Source organism: Thamnophis elegans, chromosome 14 (assembly GCF_009769535.1).
Source record: "Thamnophis elegans isolate rThaEle1 chromosome 14, rThaEle1.pri, whole genome shotgun sequence".
In the NCBI taxonomy this organism is placed as follows: domain Eukaryota; kingdom Metazoa; phylum Chordata; class Lepidosauria; order Squamata; family Colubridae; genus Thamnophis; species Thamnophis elegans.
In genome coordinates, this window is record NC_045554.1 from 39,560,415 (window position 1) to 39,583,790 (window position 23,376).

The following is a 23,376-nucleotide window of genomic DNA, read 5'->3' on the forward strand; positions in this document are numbered from 1 at the left end:
GTCAACATGTTGCAGGATACCGTGTTGTCAAAAAGTCCTCTTAATTTGACACACGGGTGTTTGTGAATACTTAACAGAGGTTTTCTTTAACCTAACTTATTATTTAGTTTCGGCTTTTAAAGGGGGGGGGGGGAAAGCATTTGGCACCAAAGTTAAGTGTATCTGGATTTTAACCATGCCTTTGGTGAAGGATCCTCAGCAGAATATTTGAAATATATTAAAAGCATATCTAACAGATTATAATAAGGTATGGAAAACAAATGTGATTTCCAAGTATGCGCTACAGCTTTCAAAATGTATTATCTAGCGTCTTTCTGTTCCGTTTGGGCTTTCTATCAAGGAATTACATATTCTTTTAGACATCTGGTTGAAAAATTATTTGTTGGCCTACTAGGATAATATGGCCTTCAGTCATAACTCTCTCTCTCTCTCTCTCTCTTAGTAGCCTAGAGGCCTATAACGTATAACATGGTTAAAATAATATAAACAAGCTCTGGAACAGGAATTATGTTTTTATGATCACATTTATCTATATGAAGGGTTTTCATTTCATTTCACTCTAGCAGCTGCTTTTAAATATTTTTCTTCCTACTTTTTAAAAGTGTCCCTGTCATTCACATTGGCACTACTAAATATCAATATCTATTTTGGAACTCTGATTTTAGTAAGCTTTCTATTTTATATAAAGGCCTGTGTACGTGCAACACTTTACTTTCATATATTGCAACAGATAATAAATTCCACGGCCAGTGAAAAGAGTCAAGCGTCTAAGAACTCTTGAGGTCTAGATTCATGCACTCAATGGACAATCGACTCAATCATGACTTAGCTAGAAGCAGAGATGTGTTTGGCAAGGTACCCAAAAGATTCCAAGATACATTATAGGAAGGTATACTTCGCACATATGTGCTAGTCCTTCCCGACTCTAGGGGGCAGTGCTCATCTCTGTTTCAAAGCCGAAGAGGCAGCGCTGTCTGAAGACATCTCTGTGGTCATGTAGCTGGCATAAACCAAAGGTGGGTTGCTCCCGGTTTTCCCCAGTTTAGCCAAACCGGTAGTGGACTTCAGCCCTGGGTTGCAAAACCGTCCTGCCACGCCCCCAAACTGGCTCCCTTGCCACTGCTGGGCCGCTGCCATTTTGGTTTTTCGTGACTGCGCATGTGCAGTTCACTGTAAATTGCTCTGCGCATGCGTGGTGCAGCTAAGCTGTGCAACGGCTTGCGTGGTGCAGCTGAGCTGTGCAACGGCTTGCATGCCCGCAGAGAGGGCTCTGCATGCCACCTGTGGCATGCCTGCCACAGGTTTGCCATCCCAGGTCTAGTCTAACAAACAGAAGGACTAGAGGTGACTTGATAGCAGTCTTCCAATATTTGGGGGGCTGCCACAGAGTTGGCCTATTCTCCAAACCATCTGAGGACAAGCCAAGAAATAACGGATGGAATCTTATGAAAGAGAGATCCAACCTAGAACTAAGGAGAAATTTCCTGACTATTAACCAGTGGAAGCTTTGCCTCCGGAAGTTGTGGGGGCTCCATCACTGGAGAGACTGGACAGCCGTTTGCCCAGAATGGCATTGGGTCTCCTGCATGGGCACAGGGTCGGACTAGGCGGCCTCCAAAGTCTCTTCAACTCTGTTATACTGTTGACAATGGCATATTGATTAATTCCGGAGTGAGTGGTGTGGTGGCCTAGAGGTGGAGCTCTCACCTCACCATCATGAGGCTGTGGGTTCGATCCTAGGTAGAGGCAGATATTTCTTTCTCTGGGCACAATAAGAATATATCTGCTGAAACAATCTCCGCATTGACAACAGGAAGGGCATCCGGCCAATAAACACTCCGCCCCATTCTGTTGCCCAAGACTCCACCCCGCAAGGGATTACAGGGTCTTTAAAAGAAGATGAGAGTGGGTAATTCTGGCAATATCCTTTGTCTTGTATGGGTACCCTAACAAAATGTTCCTTCCTAGGAAACCTGTGCAGTCAACGTGGTATTAATGCCCCTAAGAATATTGCCCCCATCCACCTTTTCACCTCCCTCTTGAGGTCAAGTGAAACGAGTCATCTACCAGGCTGACGGAAAAAAGAAATGCGTCCACCATATACATATGGCTACGTCACTGTGTATATTAGTAATTAGATTTATTGCTTGATTTTCAAGAGTGTTCCGACACAATACAATGCATAATAATTACATTCGGCTTGAATGACAGGAGAGAGGATTGACACAACGCTACTATACTTTAAATTACATCTTATATACAAAAATTCCATACAGATAGAACCATTAAAATAATCAAAGGCCCTTCAAAAGAGCCACGCTCAGAAGCAAACGAGATCGTCGAAGGCAGTGGTGCGCGCACACACAAACACACACAAGTGCCAGTTATTCACTCCAGCCAAGCACTTGTGTTTTGGAAAACAGTGACACAGGTGATAGAGTCGCAGCTGCTGTGTTTCTCCTGCACTAACTCCCTGTTGGGAAACTCTTTCTGCTGCTCGATCATTATCTATCGTGCAGCTTGCAAAAATGCAGGAACCTCGCAGGGGGGGGGGGGGGGGAAATTGCTTAGCATTCCCCAGGCTAGAAAAAAATTGGAAGCATGCTGGTCATCGCTGCTGGTTGCGGGGCTGGTGGTCCCTTGCGGTCACCGTAGAAGGGTGGTGGTGGTGTGGGAGGCATCCTGTATTAGCAGGAGAGACGGAAACAGAGAGTCATAAGCACACTATACCTGGACCTGGAGGCATAATAAGCGCATATAAAGGTGTACGAGTAACAGTGCTGTGGTGTCAGCCAAGGGGCCCTCTGCTGTCCCAATCCACCCTCTGCTTCAGCACCCCAAGGGAAGGGGGAATTGGATGAACTACACCCAGCAAGGTGTGTCTGGCACCTGGATGGTGATTTGGTAATGCATGGACGCATTAGCCAACAGTAGCAATAGCAATAGCACTTAGACTTATATACTACTTCACAGTGCTTTACAGCCTTCTCTAAGTGGTTTACAAATATCAGTATTATTGCCCCCAACAATCTGGGTCCTCATTTGACAGACCTCGGAAGGATGGAAGGCTGAGTCAACCTTGAGCCGGTCAGGATCGAACTCCTGACATTGGGCAGAGTTAACCTGCAATTCTGCATTCTAACCACTGCGCCACCACGGCTCAATAAAGTCCTGTATCTGTATGGCGTATCTGGACTTTGCCAACACAATTTCTCTGTTCTCCGTAGTTAAAGGAGAAGGCAACACAGTATAGACAAACAACATTGTCACACAGGGAGGGTGTTACACAGTTACAGGTAGTCCTCGACTAACGACCACAATTGAACCCCAAATGTACGCTGCTAAGCGAGACAGTCGCTAAGGGAGTCTCATTCCATTTTTATGACCTTTCTTGCCACCGTTGTTACATGAGTAACACAGTTGTTCAATGAATCTGGCTTCTCCCATTGACTTTGCTTGCCAGAAGGTCACCAAAGGTGACCCCTCCGGCCCCCACGGACCCTGCAACCGTGATAAATAGGAACCAGTTGCCAAATTTTGAACATGTGGCTATGCAGAGGCTGCAACGGTGGTTAAGGGTGAAAAACAATCCTGTCACTTTTTTCAGTGCCGTTGTAACTTCAAGCGGTCACTAAAACGAATGGTTGTAAGTTGAGGATGACCTGCAATGAGGTTAAACACTACTGTACGACTGTATATCGTTTGTGGCTTACCTTTGTGTTCTATGACCTGCCCTGATAGCCCAGTTCTTGGCGTGGAACAGGGTTGGATGCCAATGTCAGGAATGTCAAGGCGAAGGAGCTATTAGGATTCTAAGGGGAAAATGTTAGCGTGTTTTATATTTTCCTGGACATTTCATGGCCAGGACGCTTCTCCTTGAGTCTTAAGAACGTACAAGGTGAAAGGTAGAGAACAGAGCCCATGCAAGAGAATATTTGTAGCTCAGCTCCTTGGTTGTTTGCTTGTAGATGTTTCACTACCTGAGTATATAACATTATCAGTGCCCATGAGTGAGGGTTTGGCACACTCCACTCACTAGCACTGATGATGTGACCTACTGTATTTTTCGGATTATAAGACGCACTGCAGTATAAGACGCACCATGATTTTGAAGAGGTATTTTTTTTAAAAAAAAGTTTTTGCACTCTGCAGGCCTCCCAACCCCCCTGCCCATCTCGTTTTTGCAACAAAAAAAAGGGGGGGATGCAGAGCTTTGGGAGGCTTGTAGAGTACTCCTGGGGGCTGGATGGGGGGCAAAAATGAGCAAAAATGCCCCAATTTTTGCTCGCTGTTGCCCTCCCCAGCCCCCAGGAGCACTTTGCAAGGTTCCCAAACCCTCTGCGTGTCCATTTTTGCAAAGGGGGTGGGGTTTCAATAGATCACAAATGCTGCATTCAGTGTATAAGACGCACCCAGAATTTCACCCTCTTTTGGGGGGGGGGGAAGGGTGCGTCTTATACTCTGAAAAATACGGTAGTTGGGTAATGAAACATCTGCAAGCAAAGAACCAAACTCAGAGAACACCAGACTATAGCCCATGTACTGTGAGCCTGAATTGTGTCCTCCCCTCCTACACACATACCTAAATACATATACGTATACCCTGTTTTCCCGAAAATAAGATTTCCCCGGATAATAAGCACAATCGAGCTTTTGAGCGCATGCACTAAAATAAGCCCTCCCCTAAAATATTTAACTGCATGTGCAGCTGGTCCCCTCCATTTCCTGGGAGGGAAGGGTGGGACATGCCCCCATGCGCCCCATGCACCTGCCATCCACACAGAATGGCCTCGCAGAGGCCACTACCGCAAACCCTAGCTACCGCACCACAAAAAGAACAGCAGGCCCAGTGATGCTAGGGCTGGCAAGAGTGTGCCAGAAACAGAGACAGAACTTCCAGCCCTCTCTGGATCAGCTGATCCGCGGGCTGCGGGCCGAGGTTAAGCGGCCTCCTGAACTTCAAAAACACTAAGACCTCCCCCAAAATAAGGCCAAGCGCTTATTTCGGGGGTCAAAAGAAAATAAGGCCTTGTCTTATTTTGGGGGAAACATGGTACATTCCAATATTTGAGGCGCTGCCAGAGAGAGGAGAGGGTCAAGCTTTTTTCCAAAGCACCTGAAGGCCAGACAAGGAACAATGGATGGAAACTGACCAAGGAGGGATTCAACCTAGAAATAAGGAGAAATTTTTTGACAATGTGAACAGAAGTTGCCTTCAGAAGTTGTGGGAGCTTCATCACTGGAAGCTTTCAAGAAGAGACTGGACTGCTATCTGTCAGAAATGATGTAGGGTCTTCTGCTGGGTGGTGGTGGTGTTGGACTAGATGACTTACAAGGTCCCAACTGTTAATCTGTTAATATACTATACATACATACATACATACATACATACATACATACATACATACATACATACATACATGTGCTTTTCTCCCTCCCACAGAAAACAGTTAAGATCTTCCTTTCTTCTTTCATAAATGCATTACTTGTTCACTTCTGGTAAAAACAACCCGCAGCTGTTAACAACAGAAATCGAACACTTAAATCGGTAAAATCACAGCAAACGTTAAAAGTAAACGAGAATCGTCATAAGCCACTACATCTCCATGCCATGTTTTCCAAGGAAAGAAAAACCCAAGAAATCTTAGAAAAATTAGAAACAGTTTAGCTAATAAGGAAAAAATACCTGATGAATGCCTCTAATCATTTGTAAGATAAAGAAGCAATAGATTAAACAAAACATAAGACAGAAACAGAATGTAAGAGTCTTATCTCATAACATGGCATTTTATGCCAGCCGTCAATTTTGACTGGTGCCAATATTTGTATTAAAGACTGTCTGTTGCAATTTACGATTGAGTAATATTACAGTACCATATGTTAATGCAATCAGTGTTGCCATTTTGTGAATTCATTTGCAGCCCCAATCTCACTAGAACATCCTGACACACACTGGCTCAATTGCAAACTAATTCTCAAAGTTGGAAGTTTCTGTATTTTAATTTGTTAGGTGTTAAAGACAATGAAGCGTGCATTGTTTTTACCGTTCATACAAACATTTGACGAATATACGGGGGAAAAAACCTCAATCCCAGGGAAACCAGAATCCACTATAACATTCAGAGGGTGCTCAGATCAAGGCTGTATGTTGTTGTTGTTTATTGAATTTATATTGCTGCCTATTCACATATGGCGACTCAAAGCGGCTTACAGAATATAAAATCTCATTTAAAACAATAAAACTAGTAAAAAAGAATCAAATAATTTCCCGAACGCCATCACTCTGCTAAACAAATAATTCTCTCAACACTGTCTACTACTACTATTTACTAAGTCTGCATTACTATTAGTCTTCTCATCGTTCCTACCATCCATCTCTTCCCACTTAAGACTGCATGACTTTATATTTGTTGCCTGTATCCTTACATATTTATATTGATATTGACTGTTTCTTGATTGCTTATTTGTACCCTATGACTATCATTGAATGTTGTACCTTATGATTCATGATGAATGTATCTTTTCTTTTAATGTACACTGAGAGCATCTACATCAAAGACAAATTCCTGGTGTGTCCAATCACAGTTGGCCAATAAAGAATTCTATTCTATTCTATTCTATTCTATTCTATTCTATTTCTATTCTATTATCACCCCCCTCCCAAGACAGCAGATCACGTGAGCCATTTAATGGGTTCCATCCCACTCTGGGTTCCCCAGGCCTGCTGGCAGAACCAGGTCTTCAGCGCCTTCTGGAAGAGTGTCAGAGTGGGGGCCGTTCTAATCTCTGGCAGAATGATGTTCCAGAGAGAGGGAGCCACCCCCGAGAAGGCCCTTCTTTTGTGTTCCACCAGGTGTATCTCTCTGGGGGATTGGACCCACAGCATTCCCTGCCTCCCCACTCTGATGGGTCAGGTAGAAGTGACCGGCAAGAAATGGTCACTCAGATCACCTGATCCCAAGCCATGAAGGGCTTTAAAAGGTGACAACCAGCCCTTTGAATTGCACCCGGAAGCAAATTGGCAGCCAATGCAGCTCCCGCAGGAGGGGAAATACTTGTGCCCACTGAGGTCTGCACAAAACCACGCGGGCAGTGGGGTAACCATGTTACCTATTTATTTGACTACCATCAAAAACTGGGAAGATACTTACGTTTTTTCCTGTGTTCTACTAGATCACCGGCCTGTTTTGCTGAACATTTTGCAAACCAGTTGTCCCCAAGAAGAACTGTAACCTCATTGGTGTGAACCAGTCTTCCTGGCATGAAAGCAAGAGGACCAAAGGGGACCTATCGAAGTAACAACAGAAAAAGTGAGGCAGTAAAAATAATCTACGGACAGAGATTTCACTTATGGGCAGCTCTACCTTCATGCTAATGTTTCAAAAAAAAAAAAAAGACTACAGGTACTCCTTGATTTACAATCATTCACTTAGTGACCATTAGAAGTTACAACGGCAGGGACAAAAGTAGCCTATCCCTGTTTTCACACTTACAATCATTGCAGCATCCCCGTGGCCGTGTGATGGGCGTTCAGGTGCTTGGCAACTGGCATGTATTGATGACAGTTGCATGGTCTTGGGTTTATGGGATGACCTTTTGCGACCTTCTGACCAGCCAAGTCAGTGGGGAAGCCAGATTCACTTAACAACTGTGTTACTAACTTAACGCCCGCAGTGATGCACTTAACGACTCTGGCAAGAAAGGTCTTTAAAGGGGGCAAAAAGTACTTAAGAAACAAACCGGAATTGTGGGCCGAATTGTCACCACAGGTCAAGGATTAGTTACATCTATTAGTTAAATATACTGTGCTTTCATTACTATCTTTATTATTTATTTATTTATTATTAAAATTTATATGCCACCCAATCCCGAAGGACTCCGGGTGGCTTACAAAAGAAAAAGAGAAAGAAAAAAATAAGAAAAAAAAAGACAGTTTAAAATCACAACATGCATTCATTCTAACCGGGGCTGGACCTCAACAGTGAGGTCAACAGCCCCAGGCCTGCCAGAACAGCCAGGTTTTAACAGCTTTCCTGAAGGCCATGAGAGTGGGTATGGTCCGGATCTCTGGGGGTAGTTGATTCCAGAGGGTCGGAGCAGCCACAGAGAAGGCTCTCCTCCAGGGGCCCGCCAGCCGACACTGTCTGGCTGACGGCATCTGAAGGAGGCCCAATCTGTGGGATCTTACTGGCCGCTGGGAGGTATGTGGCAGTAGGCGGTCTCTTGGAGTCCCTTCAGTGTATTTTGGAAAACTGTTAATTAGATATATATCTCTCTTGCCAAAAAAAACAACAGCAACCTACCACTGTATCATCTAACTGCATATTTCACAGATCAACTGTATCACCAAGTCCCGACTAGTGAGCTAATCATGTTCAGATATGCTTGATGCTACACAAGCAATTACTTCTAGGCAGCCAGAATAAAAACTTTTCCCAAATTAAGATTCTCTCAGTGTAAACTATTTTATATAATCAATAACCAAGACTTAAAAGCTTTTTCTTCTTCTTCTTCTTTCGCTTCACAGGAAATTATTGTCTATCGCAAATGAAATTACAGACTTCACAGAATAACTAGCAAATACAAATATTTGGTTATATTGTTATTGTATCAAATAGGCCAGACTTCGTAGTATGCTATCAACGTTATAGACTTGATAGGAATCTAAGCCGAAACAGGAAAAAGCATACATAATGTCAGAATCAGACCCCCAAAAAATCAGGACAACAGGAAGGTTGCAGCTTTATTCAGAAGATTTATTCACAAGATGTGGCATGCTGGCTCAATGGTTAAGACACTGGGCTTGTCAGCTGGAAAGGCAGCAGTCCAGGTTCGAGACCTGAGCACCACGCGACAGGGAGAGTTCCCGTCCTCGCCCCAGCTCCCGCCAATCTTGCATGCAAATGCATGTAGATAAATAGGTACCACTTTGGTGGGAAGGTAACTGCGCTCTGTGGGGTTTGCCACATGACCGCAGAAATGTCTTTGGACAGCACTGGCTCAATGGCTTTGAAATAGAGATGAGAACCACCCCATAGAGTCGGCAATGACTAGTGAAATAAAATCTGCAGGAACTCCTTTACCTTATTTTATACCAGTGGTTCTCAACCTGTGGGTTGGGACCCCTTTGGGGGTCGAACGACCCTTTCACAAGGGTTGCCTAAGACCATCGGAAAACACATATATTCAATGGTCTTAGGAACCGAGATGCCAATTTTATGGTTGGGGGTCACCACAACATGAGGAACTGTATTAAAGGTTCACGGCATTGGGAAGGTTGAGAACCACTTTTATACACACGACTCTGGTCAATTAAAGTTCAGCACTAAATTGGTGTCAGGTAAGGGTCAATGAGGTTAGACTTGGAGCATTTATTGGAACGCAATGACTCTAAGCTTATGACACACTTAACTCTGCCTCCCCAGCCTGCCTGCTCTTCTCCTACACATATATTCTTTTAAGGCAATCGAGAATTAGATAGCCTGTTTTCAAATCTGCTAGTTGGTTCTAGACCAGCGGTCACTGACTGGTGTCCCGTGGACCACTGGTGGTCGGTGAGAAAATCTGGGTGGTCCGCAGAAAAATTATTTGCATTTTTTATATTGCACTAAATCAGGGGTCCTCAAACTAGGCACCCTGAGGCGGATACGTGCAATGAATGTTTGTGTTGCTGCAGAGAGTCTCCCCCTTCGGGGTCTTTTTGTGTGGGGCAGAGGAGGGCAGAAATTCTGACTTGGGGTCTGCTTCAGCCTCCTGGTGCGGGGCTTTGGGCGAAGGCTGGAGGGAAGTGCCGCTGGTGGCAAAGAGCTGGAGGGTCTTGTTCCAGTGGGACTGCATCATGGCCTGGAGCTGGCAGACCATCTCAGCCCACTGAGCCTCCAGGCACCGGTACCTGGCCTTCCACTCCCTCAGGTCTTCTCTTTGCTTGGAAAGCCTATGCTCATAGTTCTCAGTGAGGTGCTTCTGAATGAGTCTCCTTCTCAGTCAGATCCAATTTGAACTGATCCAAATGTTTTGCCAACTCTTTCGCATGGTGGCTGCTTAGCTCCAACAACTGCTTCCTTTTGGGGCCCTAAGGAGTCCAGGCAGGCAGGTGAGGAGTGACTGGGAGGGGAGGGGTGAGTAGAAGCCGGCAAGGCACCCTTCAACGTGAGTGACATTGAGTTGGCCACGCCCACCCAGCAGATCATATGTCCATGGGATTTAAAATTATGAATTTAGTGATGTCCGAGGTCCGAAAGGTTGGTGACCCCTATTCTAGACTGCGCCACATGCCTATAAATGATAAACACACGACAGAGGCATAAAGACAAGCAAGAGTCAAATACTAAACTGCACCTACCATGATATCATATGAAAGTTTGTCCGGCAGCGTAGTGAGTCTGTCCTGAAGTGCTTCATAGTCACTTTCAACCTTCTTCCTACAGGGAAGTTCAGACAAAACATGCTGTCAGTTCTAAATCGATTAACTTTATGAGCATAGAAATACATTATACACATTGCTAAGTTGAGGCTTGAACCAGAAACTATGCTTTGCATGTTATGGTGACAAACTGCCACAAGTAATTTAGGTTGGGGGTGGGTGGGTGGGTGGGGAGTTCCAAAACATTTCTTCATCTTTTTGAAAATATGGTATGTGAGACTACAGGTAGTCCTCAACTTACGACCAGAATTATGCCCAAAATTTCCATGGCTAAGCAGGACACTTGTTAAGTGATTTTTTTCCCCCCCATCTTGCCAAGCGTTCAGTTTTTAATCATGTGACCATGAGATGCTCTAACAGTCATAAGACACTTTTTTCAATGTCATTGTAACTTTGAACGGTCACTAATGGAATGGTTGTAAGTCAAGGACTAGCTGTAATGGAAGGAATTGCATCTCCAAGCTTGAAAAACTGTTTCTAAAAAGACAGTTAATTCTAGAGATGAATGTTTTGGCTTTTTTTTTTTTAACAATATGCATCAGATACAATCAGACACTCATCGGGAGCCTATTTAATTCAATTCCACGTGGACTCAGATAGGATTGTGCTGTTAGAAAGTCATTTGGGACTTCCTAAGGATGGGTACCATGCATGATCGGTTGTTTTTTAAATGGCAGAATTTAAAAACAAGAAGAAGCTTAAAGGCACCTTCTACATAATGCTTCTCTTGTCTGCACAGCCATCGGCTTGAAAAGCAGAAAAGGGAGCCCATTCCCTTCCATTTGATTGCACAGTTTTATTGGAAGTATGCCACAGGTTCCACTTCATAACTAGCTGATGTTTCTCAACGTGTGGACTTCAACTCCCACAATTCCAAGTGCTGGCTGGGAAATTCTGGGAGTTGAAGGCGCCCATGACATCTTAAGGTTGTCAAGATTTAAGAAGCCTTGCAATACAGCCTCTAGATCAGGGGTGTCCAGCCTTGGCGACTTTTTAAGACTTATGAACTTCAACTCCCAGAATTCTCCAGCCAATTCTGAAAAGTTGGAAGTCCATAAGTCTTAAAGCTGCCAAGGTTGGACAACCCTGATCTTGATTTCAGCCACTTTGTAGGATTCTTGATAGGACATAGACTTGAATGGGCTTTCTCGTTCTGTCTCATCTAGCTAATTGAGCACAACCAGACTAAAGGAAGAAACAGTTGGCCTAGTGGTCTCAACGCTGTGTCTTTCTTCCTGTGGTCTACTGCCTTGCACTGAGATAGGAAACGGAGGCGAATTATGGGGAAATGTGTGAAATTGCTTCCCAAAATTAAGCCCCTCTTCTTTGGGGTCTCAGTTGAACATCTCAGAACATCAGCTAGGAAGAAAATGAAAAGCAGTGATGCTCTCTGTGGAGAAATCTGTACATCAGATTTCACGCTTAAGGTTCTGCAGGGGTATGAAAGTGTTAAAAAAAAGCTTGATTCCAGCAGCACCGATATAATATCCATCTTATTGGAAATTAATGCGGCCTCTGAATTTTAAGCAGTAGAACAACATATTAGTTTTAAACCATTTTTTAACAAACCGATGGCCACAATTGAATATGATGAGCATGAGATGGCCTTGAGCCTCGCTCCCTCCCCTCCCCTCCTTATGCTCTGGTGGCAGCTTATGTGCATTTAAACTAAGCCCCCTCCTCATCAAAACCAAACATATGATACGTCTGAACTATAAATTATTTGTTCGGAGGTCTTTCAGGCATGAAGAAAAAGCCTCTTAAAATAAATTTAAAATATTATATGCTTGATGGTGTATAACCAAAAGTTTAATCTCTCCACTAAAGGGGGCAGTTGCTATGATTTTTTTTTATTTTTTTGCAATAACCCTGCAGACAATAATCAAGAAAACTCCCGTTGTTCCTTCCGTAAAATCCAAGCAAACACAGCATGGATGTTGCATAATTTGGAATGTGTTAAAGAGGGAAGGTAACGCATAAACAACTGTTTACCTTTCAATGCCCCTTTCCCAATTAGATGGCCATATGAAACTTTTAATTTATTTAAGCTGTTTCTATTAATTTTTTTAAAAAGCAACACGTTAAAAGAGATAAAGAGAAGACCGAGGAATATTGTAAGGGATGAGTGTTCCTCTAAAATCTTCAGTTTATCTAAGGCTTTAAACAAGGATATACTTTCACAGCCATTGGGTAAACTGGAAACACCTTTCAAGTGAGTGGGAGGGGAAAAGTCCTTTGTAAATAGCAGACTCGATAATCTGAACTTGGACTTATGGAGACATCCTGGATGTCCCTCAAGGCCATTTAACTACTCAATCATGAGTATTACATTTTCTTGGAACAATCGGAAAAATAAATGGTTGGTACCGGAAGTTCCCAGAGGTTTTTGTTAAAAAAGACTTTTCATGTCGTTATTCTAGCTGGAAGAATGTGGAACAACCTAATGCCTTTTTAAAAGAGGTGCAGGTTTTAAAAGCATGATTATAGTGGTGAATTAAAGCAATAACGCAGGCAATGCAACGGGTGCAATTTAATAAGCCAAGCAGAGTCAAAACGATGCGCTGGAATGCTGTATTATATGAATTTGGTTAATTTTCTAAAGAATATATATATATTTTCTAAAAGCACACATAAGCTATTTGCATTGATATTTTAGGCATGCAATCAAACATTTTTTTTTCACTTACCAGTGCTGGATTTTTTCTTGGCAGCTACTGACCACCTGTCATTAAAACAGATAACTGCTCATGAAAAAGAGAAGGCTAAGCACACAGCTGCAAAGTCAATGTTTTAGAAACTAGAGCAGCAGCCTTATAGATTTAGTAGCGTCTGGCTATACATTTTTATTTGTCAGCCCAAAGGCGCAGAAATGTTCATTCTTAAGCAGCATACTTTATCACAGTGCCCTAATCCAGACTGATAACCACAGAATAAATTACGGCAGCCTCCACTCCAGATTTTGATACAATGCATGCTCCTATAAACAAGATGGCAATGTACAAGATAAGGCCGGCCTTTTTGCGCAATCTACACATCTGCTTTCAATTCCCCGACCTTTTCAAAACCCAAACCAAACATAGTTTATTTATGAAGGACTGGCTTGCCTGTTTTCTTTAAAAGAACCCATTAAAACGATGTCATTTTTTGGGACTAATGGAGGGTCTAAATCGCAGCATCACTCCAGCAAAGTTCAAAAATAAGAAACAAAAAATAAAAACAAAAATATAGGCTCGTATTTTTCAAAAGCATCATATGGGCGCAAATGTAAGTAAACATAAACTTCTGTCGTGTTGCCGTCTTCGGATTTCGTAAAAAGGTCACCATGTGGCCACCACTAGCAAAATCACAAAATGTATTACGGTTGTTAGAGCCCATAATTTTCATCTAGCAATTGATAGCATTCACCTCTGAAATACAATTTCTGGACAACTGAGCTCCATCCAGCGACCCAAATTAGGTGAATTTTATTAATAACCCGTTACATTTCCATCCCACCTTTAAGGACACATCCATCACATTCCTTCTTTGTTTTTTATCCCACCATTAACAATTGTGAAATTGACCTTAAAAGTAGGACAGGTCCAAAGTCACTCAGTGAGCTTCACCGCGAGGGATGCTGAGTCTTTTAAAAAAAAATTAAAAGTAGTGGTTAAAGGTTTGGGATTATGAGTAGGAACTCATAATCCCAAACCTTTAACCACTACTTTTTATTTTTATTTTTCAAATTAAGCATCTACGCTTTGAGGATTGGGAATGTTACAAGTTACAACTCCAATGAATCATGAATGTTTTTTTTCCCAATTTTAAGATGTGTGAACTTCTTGAAAGTTTAAAAATACACTGATCTAGATTTGAAAAAGAACCAATTTGAGAAAGAGCACTTGGTTTTAGTTTTAAACTGCCTGACAACTAGGAAAGAGTGAAAGAGAAACAGTGGAAGAGTTAAGGGTAGAGCTTGTGTACATAAAGAGATTTCTCACATTCTATATGTTTCTCTCCTGTCATTTTAATTCTCAAAAGTGTCTCTGAAGAGCTTTTTCAAAAGCTGGGAAACCATCCAGCTCAGATTCTAAAGCTACCAAAACTTGTTTACAGAAGAAGGAACCAGGAGGGTCCTCTTCTGAGAGCTGAAAATTGTGTGCAAATATATCTTATGCATGTGTTCAGTGTAAATGTACCTGCTTCTATTACATAAAGAAAGCAACCAACCAACCAATAAAAACCACTTTGGTGGAAAAAAATCTGATCACAGTGAGATTTATATAAGACTAATATATTGGAATTGCCACTGTGGTTGCAGGTGGGTTTTTTTTCAGTTTAAGAAGAAAGAAAACCAAGTAATATTACTCTGTTTATCAAATTCCCTAAAATTACATGTCTTAAGCCCATGAAGAGCTATAGATAATCATTCTATCATAATCATTCTATCATCTTAAGTCCATTATCATAAAAACTAAACACTTAGGACAAAGAGAGATGCTTGATTTATATGTATCTTTCCCTTCTAAAGAGTCATCTAAAATGTACACATTTATAAGTAGTTCCTCGACTTACAATAGTTATTTAGTTACAACAGCACTGGAAAAAGTGACTTACGGCCATTTTTCACACTTACGACCACTGCAGCGTCCCCATGGTCAAAATTGGGCTACTTGGCAACCGGTTCATATTTATGACGGCTGCCATGTCCCGGGGGGGGGGGGTCATGTGATCCCATTTTGTGACCTTCTAATCAGCAAAGTCAAGAGGATTCACTTAAAAAACGTATCACTAACTTGATAACTGCAATGAGCCACGGTGGCGCAATGGTTAGAGTGCAGTACTGCAGGCTACTTCTGCTGACTGCCGGCTGCCTGCAATTTGGCAGTTTGAATCTCACCAGGCTCAAGGTTGACTCAGCCTCCCATCCTTCCGAGGTGGGTCAAATGAGGATCCAGATTGTTGGGGGCAAGAAGCTGGCACTGCAAACCGCTTAGAGAGGGCTGTAAAAGCACTGTGAAGCGGTATATAAGTCTAAGGGCTATTGCTATTGCAATGATTCATTTAATCAAACTGTGGCAAGAAAACGGGGCAAAACCCACCTAATAAAATGTCTCTCTTAGCCCCCGAAACATTGGGCTTGATTTCAGTCGTAAGTCGAAGGACTACCCGTACCAATGGAACCACACTGTTGGGGTTATGTGGCCAGCAGCACACATCCACAACACTACAATAAATATTCAATGCTGAACGTGCTGTAACAGGGCTGTTCCTATTACTGTTAAGCAACGCGTTCTGTGTTAAGAAATTTATTTGGGGGGGGGGCGTGAGATGAGATCTCAAATCCCCCGTTTCTGCGTAGGGGGAACAAGAGCTCAACGGAAACCTTCCGATTCCCAACGCCGGGCTTTCTAAGCAGAGAGCGCTAAAGGCAACGCAACCCGTGAAGTGCAGCATGTTCATTAACCTCTACATGATAATCCTTTCGTAGCTGCATATTAACTAGTTACATATTCATAATCATTTACATTATTTAGAAGACCTCCTATGAAAATTTCCAGGCGATATCCATTAGCTGCAATGTGAAAGGTTATCCAAGATTGTCTGCTTAATGTTTCCAGGAAGCTTTTTTTTAATTAGTAAATATGTAAATTGGGAGCATATGCTTCCCCCCCCCCAACCCCTTTTTTAAAAAAATAAAATAAAATTGGGGATATATGAGGCATCGACAGAAGAGCAGAGGAACATATGTTGCTTTCACTGACCTTTAACCCCTTAGATAAAAATCAGCAACGCCCGATCCACTTTAATTTCATTCTTCTTCTTTTGATATCTCCCATAAAGGGACACGGAAGGGCTGACTCAAAAGGAAACACATGTGAAATCCCTTCACTAGGATAAAAGGAGTTGCCAGAGTCAGATCAATGGGTCTACCTAACTCGATGGGATCTACTTTGACTGGCAAAAGCTCCGAGGTTTAGGATGGGAATTTTTCCAGCTTGGAAACACTGAACTTCAAACCAGCTGCAGAAGGAACCAGGGTCCAGCACTGAGTCACTGGCTTCAAAGAATAACGATTTAATATGACGTATATCTAGAAGCATTTTTGATAATGTAATCATTGGCAGCAACTAACGCTGACAATAAGCAGATTTGAAGTTATGAAATATAAAAATGGCTGTGTGTGTATGTTCCAGCATAACTCTGGAATGCCTTGAGCAATTTCAACCAAACTTGGTGCACAGGTACTGTACTGTACTGGGGTGTGTGTTCCGTTAAAAGACAGCCTGTTGTGCTTTAAAATTGCTTCTACTGTACTGCCATAAAATGATTTCTACTGTACAGCGTAGTGGAGTTGCCATGGTAACGGCTTCACAGTACTCCACAAGGGGACTCCCTCTGGTAAAGGAGAAATCCAACGTTAGAAATTATGTTTGGTCCGGACATTTTCCGCCTATAAATAAATACCTATGCAATCCAGATTATCAGATAGTATGGCATAAGGTTAACAAAATAAGCACCATCCCTTCAGATGAAGGGAGAATCTTCAGAATTGGGGGGGAGGGCAGAACCTCCAGGGATTTAAGAAGAAAGGGAGAGGAAAAATGATGGGGTTGGGAGAGAATGAAAAATCTGAATATCTGTAAGAAAAGGGGCTGAGATTTACAGTCTGACCTTAAAGCACTCCAAGGTATTCTCTAGCACATAATTTACAGGCATGAAGACTAAGATCATTGACAAGGGAAGAAGGCAGTAGTTGTCAATGTGGGAGGAAAAAATGGTTTCTAGATATTTTATCTGCACTCGTTAAATAGCACATGCATTCAGTTATGTATTTTCAACCCAAACTGGCCAATGATAATTCCAGCTGTCATAATATGAATCTCTGTGCTGGAGTTTTTTTAAAGAAGAGATTGGACAGCCATTCATATGAAATGGCATACAATTTCATACCTGAGCAGGGGGTTGGACTAGAAGGCCTCCAAGGTCCCTTCCAACTTTATTATTATTCTGTTATTCTATCCTAAATTAACGTAATAAGTGTTTCAGCAGCTCCTTCTACAGATAGCTGGACTGATGAGGTTCAATGCATTGGCCAAGCTGGCTTCAGAGTAACATAATGTTGTATTCAACTATGCTTAATTCAAACCATGATCTTCACTATACAATAGCTTTATGTAGAAGATGAGGCTTAGTTATGGATTTAGGTGTTTAACTATGCTTATGGAAAGAAATTATGACTTCGTTATTTTGTCTGCAACATAATAGTGTGTGACATTTTTCCTCTTCATAAATGTTACATACAACTTCCAAATACTAATGGCTGATTTACATCATATAATATTTGAAATGTGTGGGTAGTTTTCAAACTTACTTCTAGGATGCACACTGATATGCATTAAATGTCCAAATCACATTTTTTTTAAAAAAAAATCAAGAATCATTTTTCTTTGGGGGCCACAAAAAACGTAAAAAGATGATTTTGCTTATTTATGTCATTTATATAACCACCTATCTCATAAGAAGCTCATATTTTATTTTCAGAACAATTACAGGTCTTTAAAAGAGGTGCACCAAGTGATTTAAAAGCTTGTACTTTTAAACCTATATTAATATTTCTTGGGAACCACAAGGGGGCATAATCGTGAATATCCTCACCAATAAATAAACAACTGCACAGGCATTGTATTAAAAAAAAACTTGATTTATCTAAAATAAATATTGGGCTGGAAACATTCGAACTCTCAATATTAGAAAAAAAGGAGGAAACTATTCCAATTATTCTCTGAGGCAGAAAAGAAACAATGTTATATGCGATCACAACTACTGTGTCTTGTTTAACAAACCATGATTAAAATCATGAATTAAAGTGATTTAATGCATGACTTCAACCATTGCCCAGTGTAACTTATGGATCAGATAAGTTACACAAAAAAAGGTTGAACTTTCAACTCAACTAAATCAATTTTTTTATTTGTTCAACATCTCTCCCCATCAAGTATCCCAATGTGTATTTAAAAGAAAACAACTTCCTAGAGTATTTCTGATTATTTCCTTTCCTGAAATGGAACACATTTTCCTTAGGGGAAAAAAGCAAAAATATTATTACAAAAATAAAATATTAAACCAAGTAAATGCCATTGGTTTATTGCTGTGTCTTCTTATTAGTTCCATTTGCTTTTTATTGTTGTCTGCTATAATTCTTTTAAAAGTTAGATATATTTTTTTAGCCACTGGAAAAGCATCAAACTCCCCAAACTAGTGGTTAACTATCCTGATATGAATCTGTACTCCCTGAGAGTATAAGAGAAAATCTGCATAAATATATCTACATGAATATCCCCAACACTGGAAGTCTGTAAGAAGATGCTGGATAGCCATTTGTCTGAAATGGTATAGGGTTTCCTACCTAGGCAGGGGGTTGGACTAGAAGACCTTCAAGGTCCGTTCCAACTCTATTGCATTGCATTGCATTGCATTGCATTGCATTGCATTGCATTGCATTGCATTGCATTTGTATTGTATTGCATTGTATTTGTATTTTATTGTATAAATGTATATATCCATTCAGATCTGGCATATGTATGTGTTCCCTCGTATCACACATGCTCACACAACAAAACACACAAAATATCAAAATAATATTCTTCTGAACAAATGTTTATTGCAATGTGCTAATTTATACGTAGAGAACAATACATATTTCACTCCGTGCTTTGTAAGCTTAAGAAAACTCTAGGGGAAGGTGGCGTATTATATGTATGTTTCTTTGAAGTAAAACTTACAAGACTTTCCTCTTTTAAGATTGGAGCACTTAAGCGGCCTCGACTTTTACCTAGCACTTTTCAATTGTAATGATTACAATTGTTTACAGCTTTATATTGATACTGTTAACACTAACAAACTGCCTTGAGGGAAACAAATTGTACTAAAAGCGCCTTACCAACCGACCTCAACGTGGATTACAATTGCCAATTGAAAAGTGAAATGGATTCAGGATTTCACTGTCTGCGGTGTCTTCCCCAGTCTGCAGTCACAAAGTGTGTTATCTAAGAAAAGGTGTGGCTAAATTCGATAGCTGAAGTCTGGTAATAAAGGAATAACAGAAAGTTAAAGCTTCCACTTTCGTTTTGGAAAACATTCTAGGTTTCCATTATCCAAGGATGGAAAACGGTTGTTCACTTCTTGAGTTGCTGTGAACGCAGCAAAATACTGGGCTCTCACCAAAACACGTTATCCAAGTAAATATGCTTCTAGCCTCCAATCTCGCTGGAGGCTAAAACATATGAAGAACGCCTGCAGGAAATGGGCATGTCTACTCTAGTGAAAAGGAGTAGGAGAGACACGATTATAGTCTTCCAATATTTGAGGGGCTGCCACAAAGATGAGGGGATCAACCTATTTTTCAAAGCACCTGAAGGCAGGACAAGAAGCAATGGATGGAAACTAATCGAGGAGAGAACCAACCTAGAACTAAGGAGAAATTTTCCTAAGGGTGAGAACAATCTGTGGAATAGCTTCCCTTCAGACATTGTGGGTGCCCCATCTTTGGAAGCTTTTAAGAAGAGACTGGAGAGCCATTTGTCTGAAATGGTAAAAGGGAGTGAGGTTGAATCTATTTGGCACCGAGTGTCCAATCCAGAAAGCGTATGCATGCATGAAGACCAGCTGGCTGGTGCACATGTCCCCAAAGCAGCCTGAAAACGGGCTGAAAAGCAGCCTGAAAATGGGCCGAAAACAGCCCGACAAATGGCCTGAAATGGCACAAAAACAACCTGAAAACAGCCTGAAAAACAGTCTAAAAATGGCCTGAAAATGGCTGCTTTTTGGGCATTTATGGCTGTTTTGGGGGCTGTTTTCGGGCCATTTTCCAGCACTCTGCGCCCACAAAGACCAGCTGGTGACAGCGTGCGTGCCCACAGAGAGTGCTCTGCGTGTCACCTCTGGCACACGTGCCATTGGTTCGGCATCATGGGTATAGGGCCTCCTGCTTGAGCAGGGGGTTGGACTAGATGACCTCCAGGGCCCTTTTCAACTCTGTTGTTCTATGTTCACGCTAAGTGAAAGCCAAACAGATTCGGTTAATGCAAAAGCCCACTTGCACTCTTGTTTCCTCCCTGGTACAGTACAGAGCATTAGGTGATCAGAAGATCTCCATCCTGCTTTGAAATTCTTCTTTTTATATCAAATAGGAAGGAAGGGGCAGCATTGGCTAGTTTATTACACTAAGAAACTACAAGCCGAAGTTTATCATGTTGCATACCATCCTCTAGCTGAAACTAATCAAAGTTTATCCATTTCAGATATAACAAAAGATTCCAGCCAGTTAAACTTTAGAGGTTTCTCTGATCTTCAGTTTACAGCCATGCCAACAAAAAGCAAATTCACCAGCCCAAGCCAGCTCATGCATATAACTAAATAATGCTTTAGCATTATATCTGAAATGGGTCTGACTCTAGTTAATTAACTAGTTAATGAAATAGTGCGCTATAGAATTAAGCAGTTAAATCGTGCAATTAATGTATACCAGATCTGCATATTTACATATAACAGGAAAATGGCATATTCAAGACATATTGGAGAGGTTTGAGGCTCCACCCTTCCTGTGGAGCTCATAATCCCAAGGCTTGCCATAACTTAATTTCATAATGCTAAGATATGCTTGGCGTAGCTTAATAGTTCTTATTTCAGTAAATAAGAAGTGAATATAAAATTCCCAAGAGGGATAAATTTATTCAGGATAATTCTACCATTATGTGCAAATCCTTTAAAAAGAATTAAGTGCTCAGTTCTAAAAAAAAAGTTATTTTATATATATATGCACACACACACATATATATGCACATTCACAAAAAGAATAATTTTACCCAACTGCCCTTTTATCTAGCCTCTCTATGCATCGCTGAGAAATTCAGTCTCTATAAGCTACCTTTAGCTAAGCAAATTTGGGGATTCACAGATCAGTACTCCTGACCTTAGAAATACATTATTTCCTATGCAAGCAAATGAACTTAATGATCCAAGCACTCAACACCTTAACCAAGTTCCTTTCTGGAGCTTATTACAGACCTTTAAAGAACACATCATCATCATTATTATTATATACACGATAATACGAAATCAGAGCTGCCAATTCTTTAGCTGTTGTTGGGCTTCATAAGCATTAAACTCTTGGCAAGAACTGAGGATGTCACAATGTATTGGCGTAATTTAAGTGTGGACCCAAGCAGTGCGGCCTTTTGTAATTTGTCAGATAGAAATCTTGTCGATGTGCAGATTTGGTACTAAATGCTGTCCAGAGCTTTTGGGTGTGGCATCCAGTGTGCTGATAACCACTGGGACCATCGTATGTGTTTTGCCTACCATAATCTTTCAACTTTGAGTTTTGGACCCGGATACTTTGTGATCCTCCAATACTTTTTTCTTCTATTTTATTATCCCACTAGCTGTTAACCCGGTATTGCCTGGGTATTTGTTTCTCCCAATCCTGTATTAGACATTCACAAATGTCTGGACCAAACGTCATTTCTAATGTTTGATTCTCCCCCTTACCAGAGGGAGCCCCCTGGTGGAGTACTGTGAAGCTGTTACCATGGCAACTCCACTGCGCTGTACAGTAGAAGCCATTATAAGACACAACAGGCTGTATCTTAATGGAACACACACCCCGAGGGGTGTTAGGGATGTCTTACTCCCACAGTATTTGTTTCCAGAGAATAAGTCTTCTGTGTACCAAGTTTGGTTGGAATTGCTCGAGGCGCTCCAGAGTTATGCTGGAACAAACACACACACACACACACACACACACACACAGAGCCATTTTTATATTATTCTATGGTGGTTTTGTGAAAGCCAGTGGTATTCAAATGGCACTCCAGATGTTTTGGGATTTCAGCCATGATGGCTATTATTATTGGAACTATCTCTGCTTTCTTTTGCCACAATAGTTCTATTTCTATTTGCAGGACTTCATATTTTGTGATTTTATTATTAACATGCCGCCTAATTCCCAGAGATTCAAATACGTGGCACTGTACAGCCTGTTCTATACTCTTTTTGGGGGGAGGGGGGAGATGCCTCTGGGCCAGGGATGAAAATCACTTTGCCTAACTACAGCTCTGCCTAATTATTTCACTACAAATAAACACCACAGCTTTCCAGTAAACAAGCAGAATTTCTAAAAAAAAAAAAAAAATTGAACGTAATTGCTCAATAGTGCTCCCCTGTAAGATTTCACAACTCATTTTATGAGTGGAAACCAAACTGGCCAGAAACAAACAGTAATTGGTCTACCCATATAACCACTACATAGAGGAGACCAACTACGCATGCAGAAATGTTTTATTTTCCTTAATAATTAGGTACAGAAACGTCATATGCTGTACCAGGAATTTTCAGCATGATTGCCCATCCCATGTGATTGATAGGAATAGAATACTGAAAATCTGGATGCGTCTTATACTGAATACAGCATTTTTTGCCTCCTGAAACCCCACCCCTTCACCAAAAAGGCTGTGCAGAGCCTTTAGGAGGCTTTCAGAGTGCTTCTGGGGGCTGGGGAGGGCAGAAATGAGCAAAGAACTGCCCATTTTTTGCTCAATTTTAACCCCCCCCCCCAGCTCCCAGGAGCACTCTATAAGATTCCTAAACGCTATACGTGCTTTTTTTTTTTCAAAAAACAGGCCAGTTTTTGTGAAAAATTGATCATTTTTTGCTCGTTTTTGCCCCCCCTCCCCCAGGAGCATTCTGCAAGCTCCCTAAAGGCTATTCATGCCTTTGGGGGGGGGGAATGGGCCCATTTTTGCAAAAAACGGGCCATTTTGGGGAGGCTTGCAGAGTGCAAAAAACTTTTTTTTTTTAATTTTCATCTTCAAAACCTTGCTGCATCTTAAATTCTGGTGCGTCTTATACTCCGAAAACTAAGGTATTTGTAGCTCGGGATTGAACTGTGGGGTCCTTGGTGCTCTCTGAGC

The 23,376-nt window shown here is 41.5% G+C and overlaps 1 protein-coding gene and 2 long non-coding RNA genes across 3 annotated transcripts in view; 1 reads left to right on the forward strand and 2 right to left on the reverse strand.

The window, feature by feature from the left end:
* URI1 (URI1 prefoldin like chaperone) overlaps positions 1-23,376 on the reverse strand; it is a 50,969-nt gene that overhangs the window by 22,061 nt on the left and 5,532 nt on the right. The window contains 3 exon segments of the mRNA XM_032230231.1: positions 7,152-7,287; positions 10,343-10,421; positions 13,111-13,145. Of these exon segments, the coding sequence (XP_032086122.1) occupies positions 7,152-7,287; positions 10,343-10,421; positions 13,111-13,145 (250 nt within the window).
* On the reverse strand, positions 2,073-6,211 carry LOC116517336. The gene is made up of 3 exons (XR_004256447.1): positions 5,421-6,211; positions 3,714-3,812; positions 2,073-2,682 (listed from the first exon to the last, which is right to left on the reverse strand). It is a non-coding gene; the product is annotated as an uncharacterized LOC116517336 (long non-coding RNA).
* Positions 13,152-14,511, forward strand: LOC116517337. The gene is made up of 2 exons (XR_004256448.1): positions 13,152-14,078; positions 14,169-14,511. It is a non-coding gene; the product is annotated as an uncharacterized LOC116517337 (long non-coding RNA).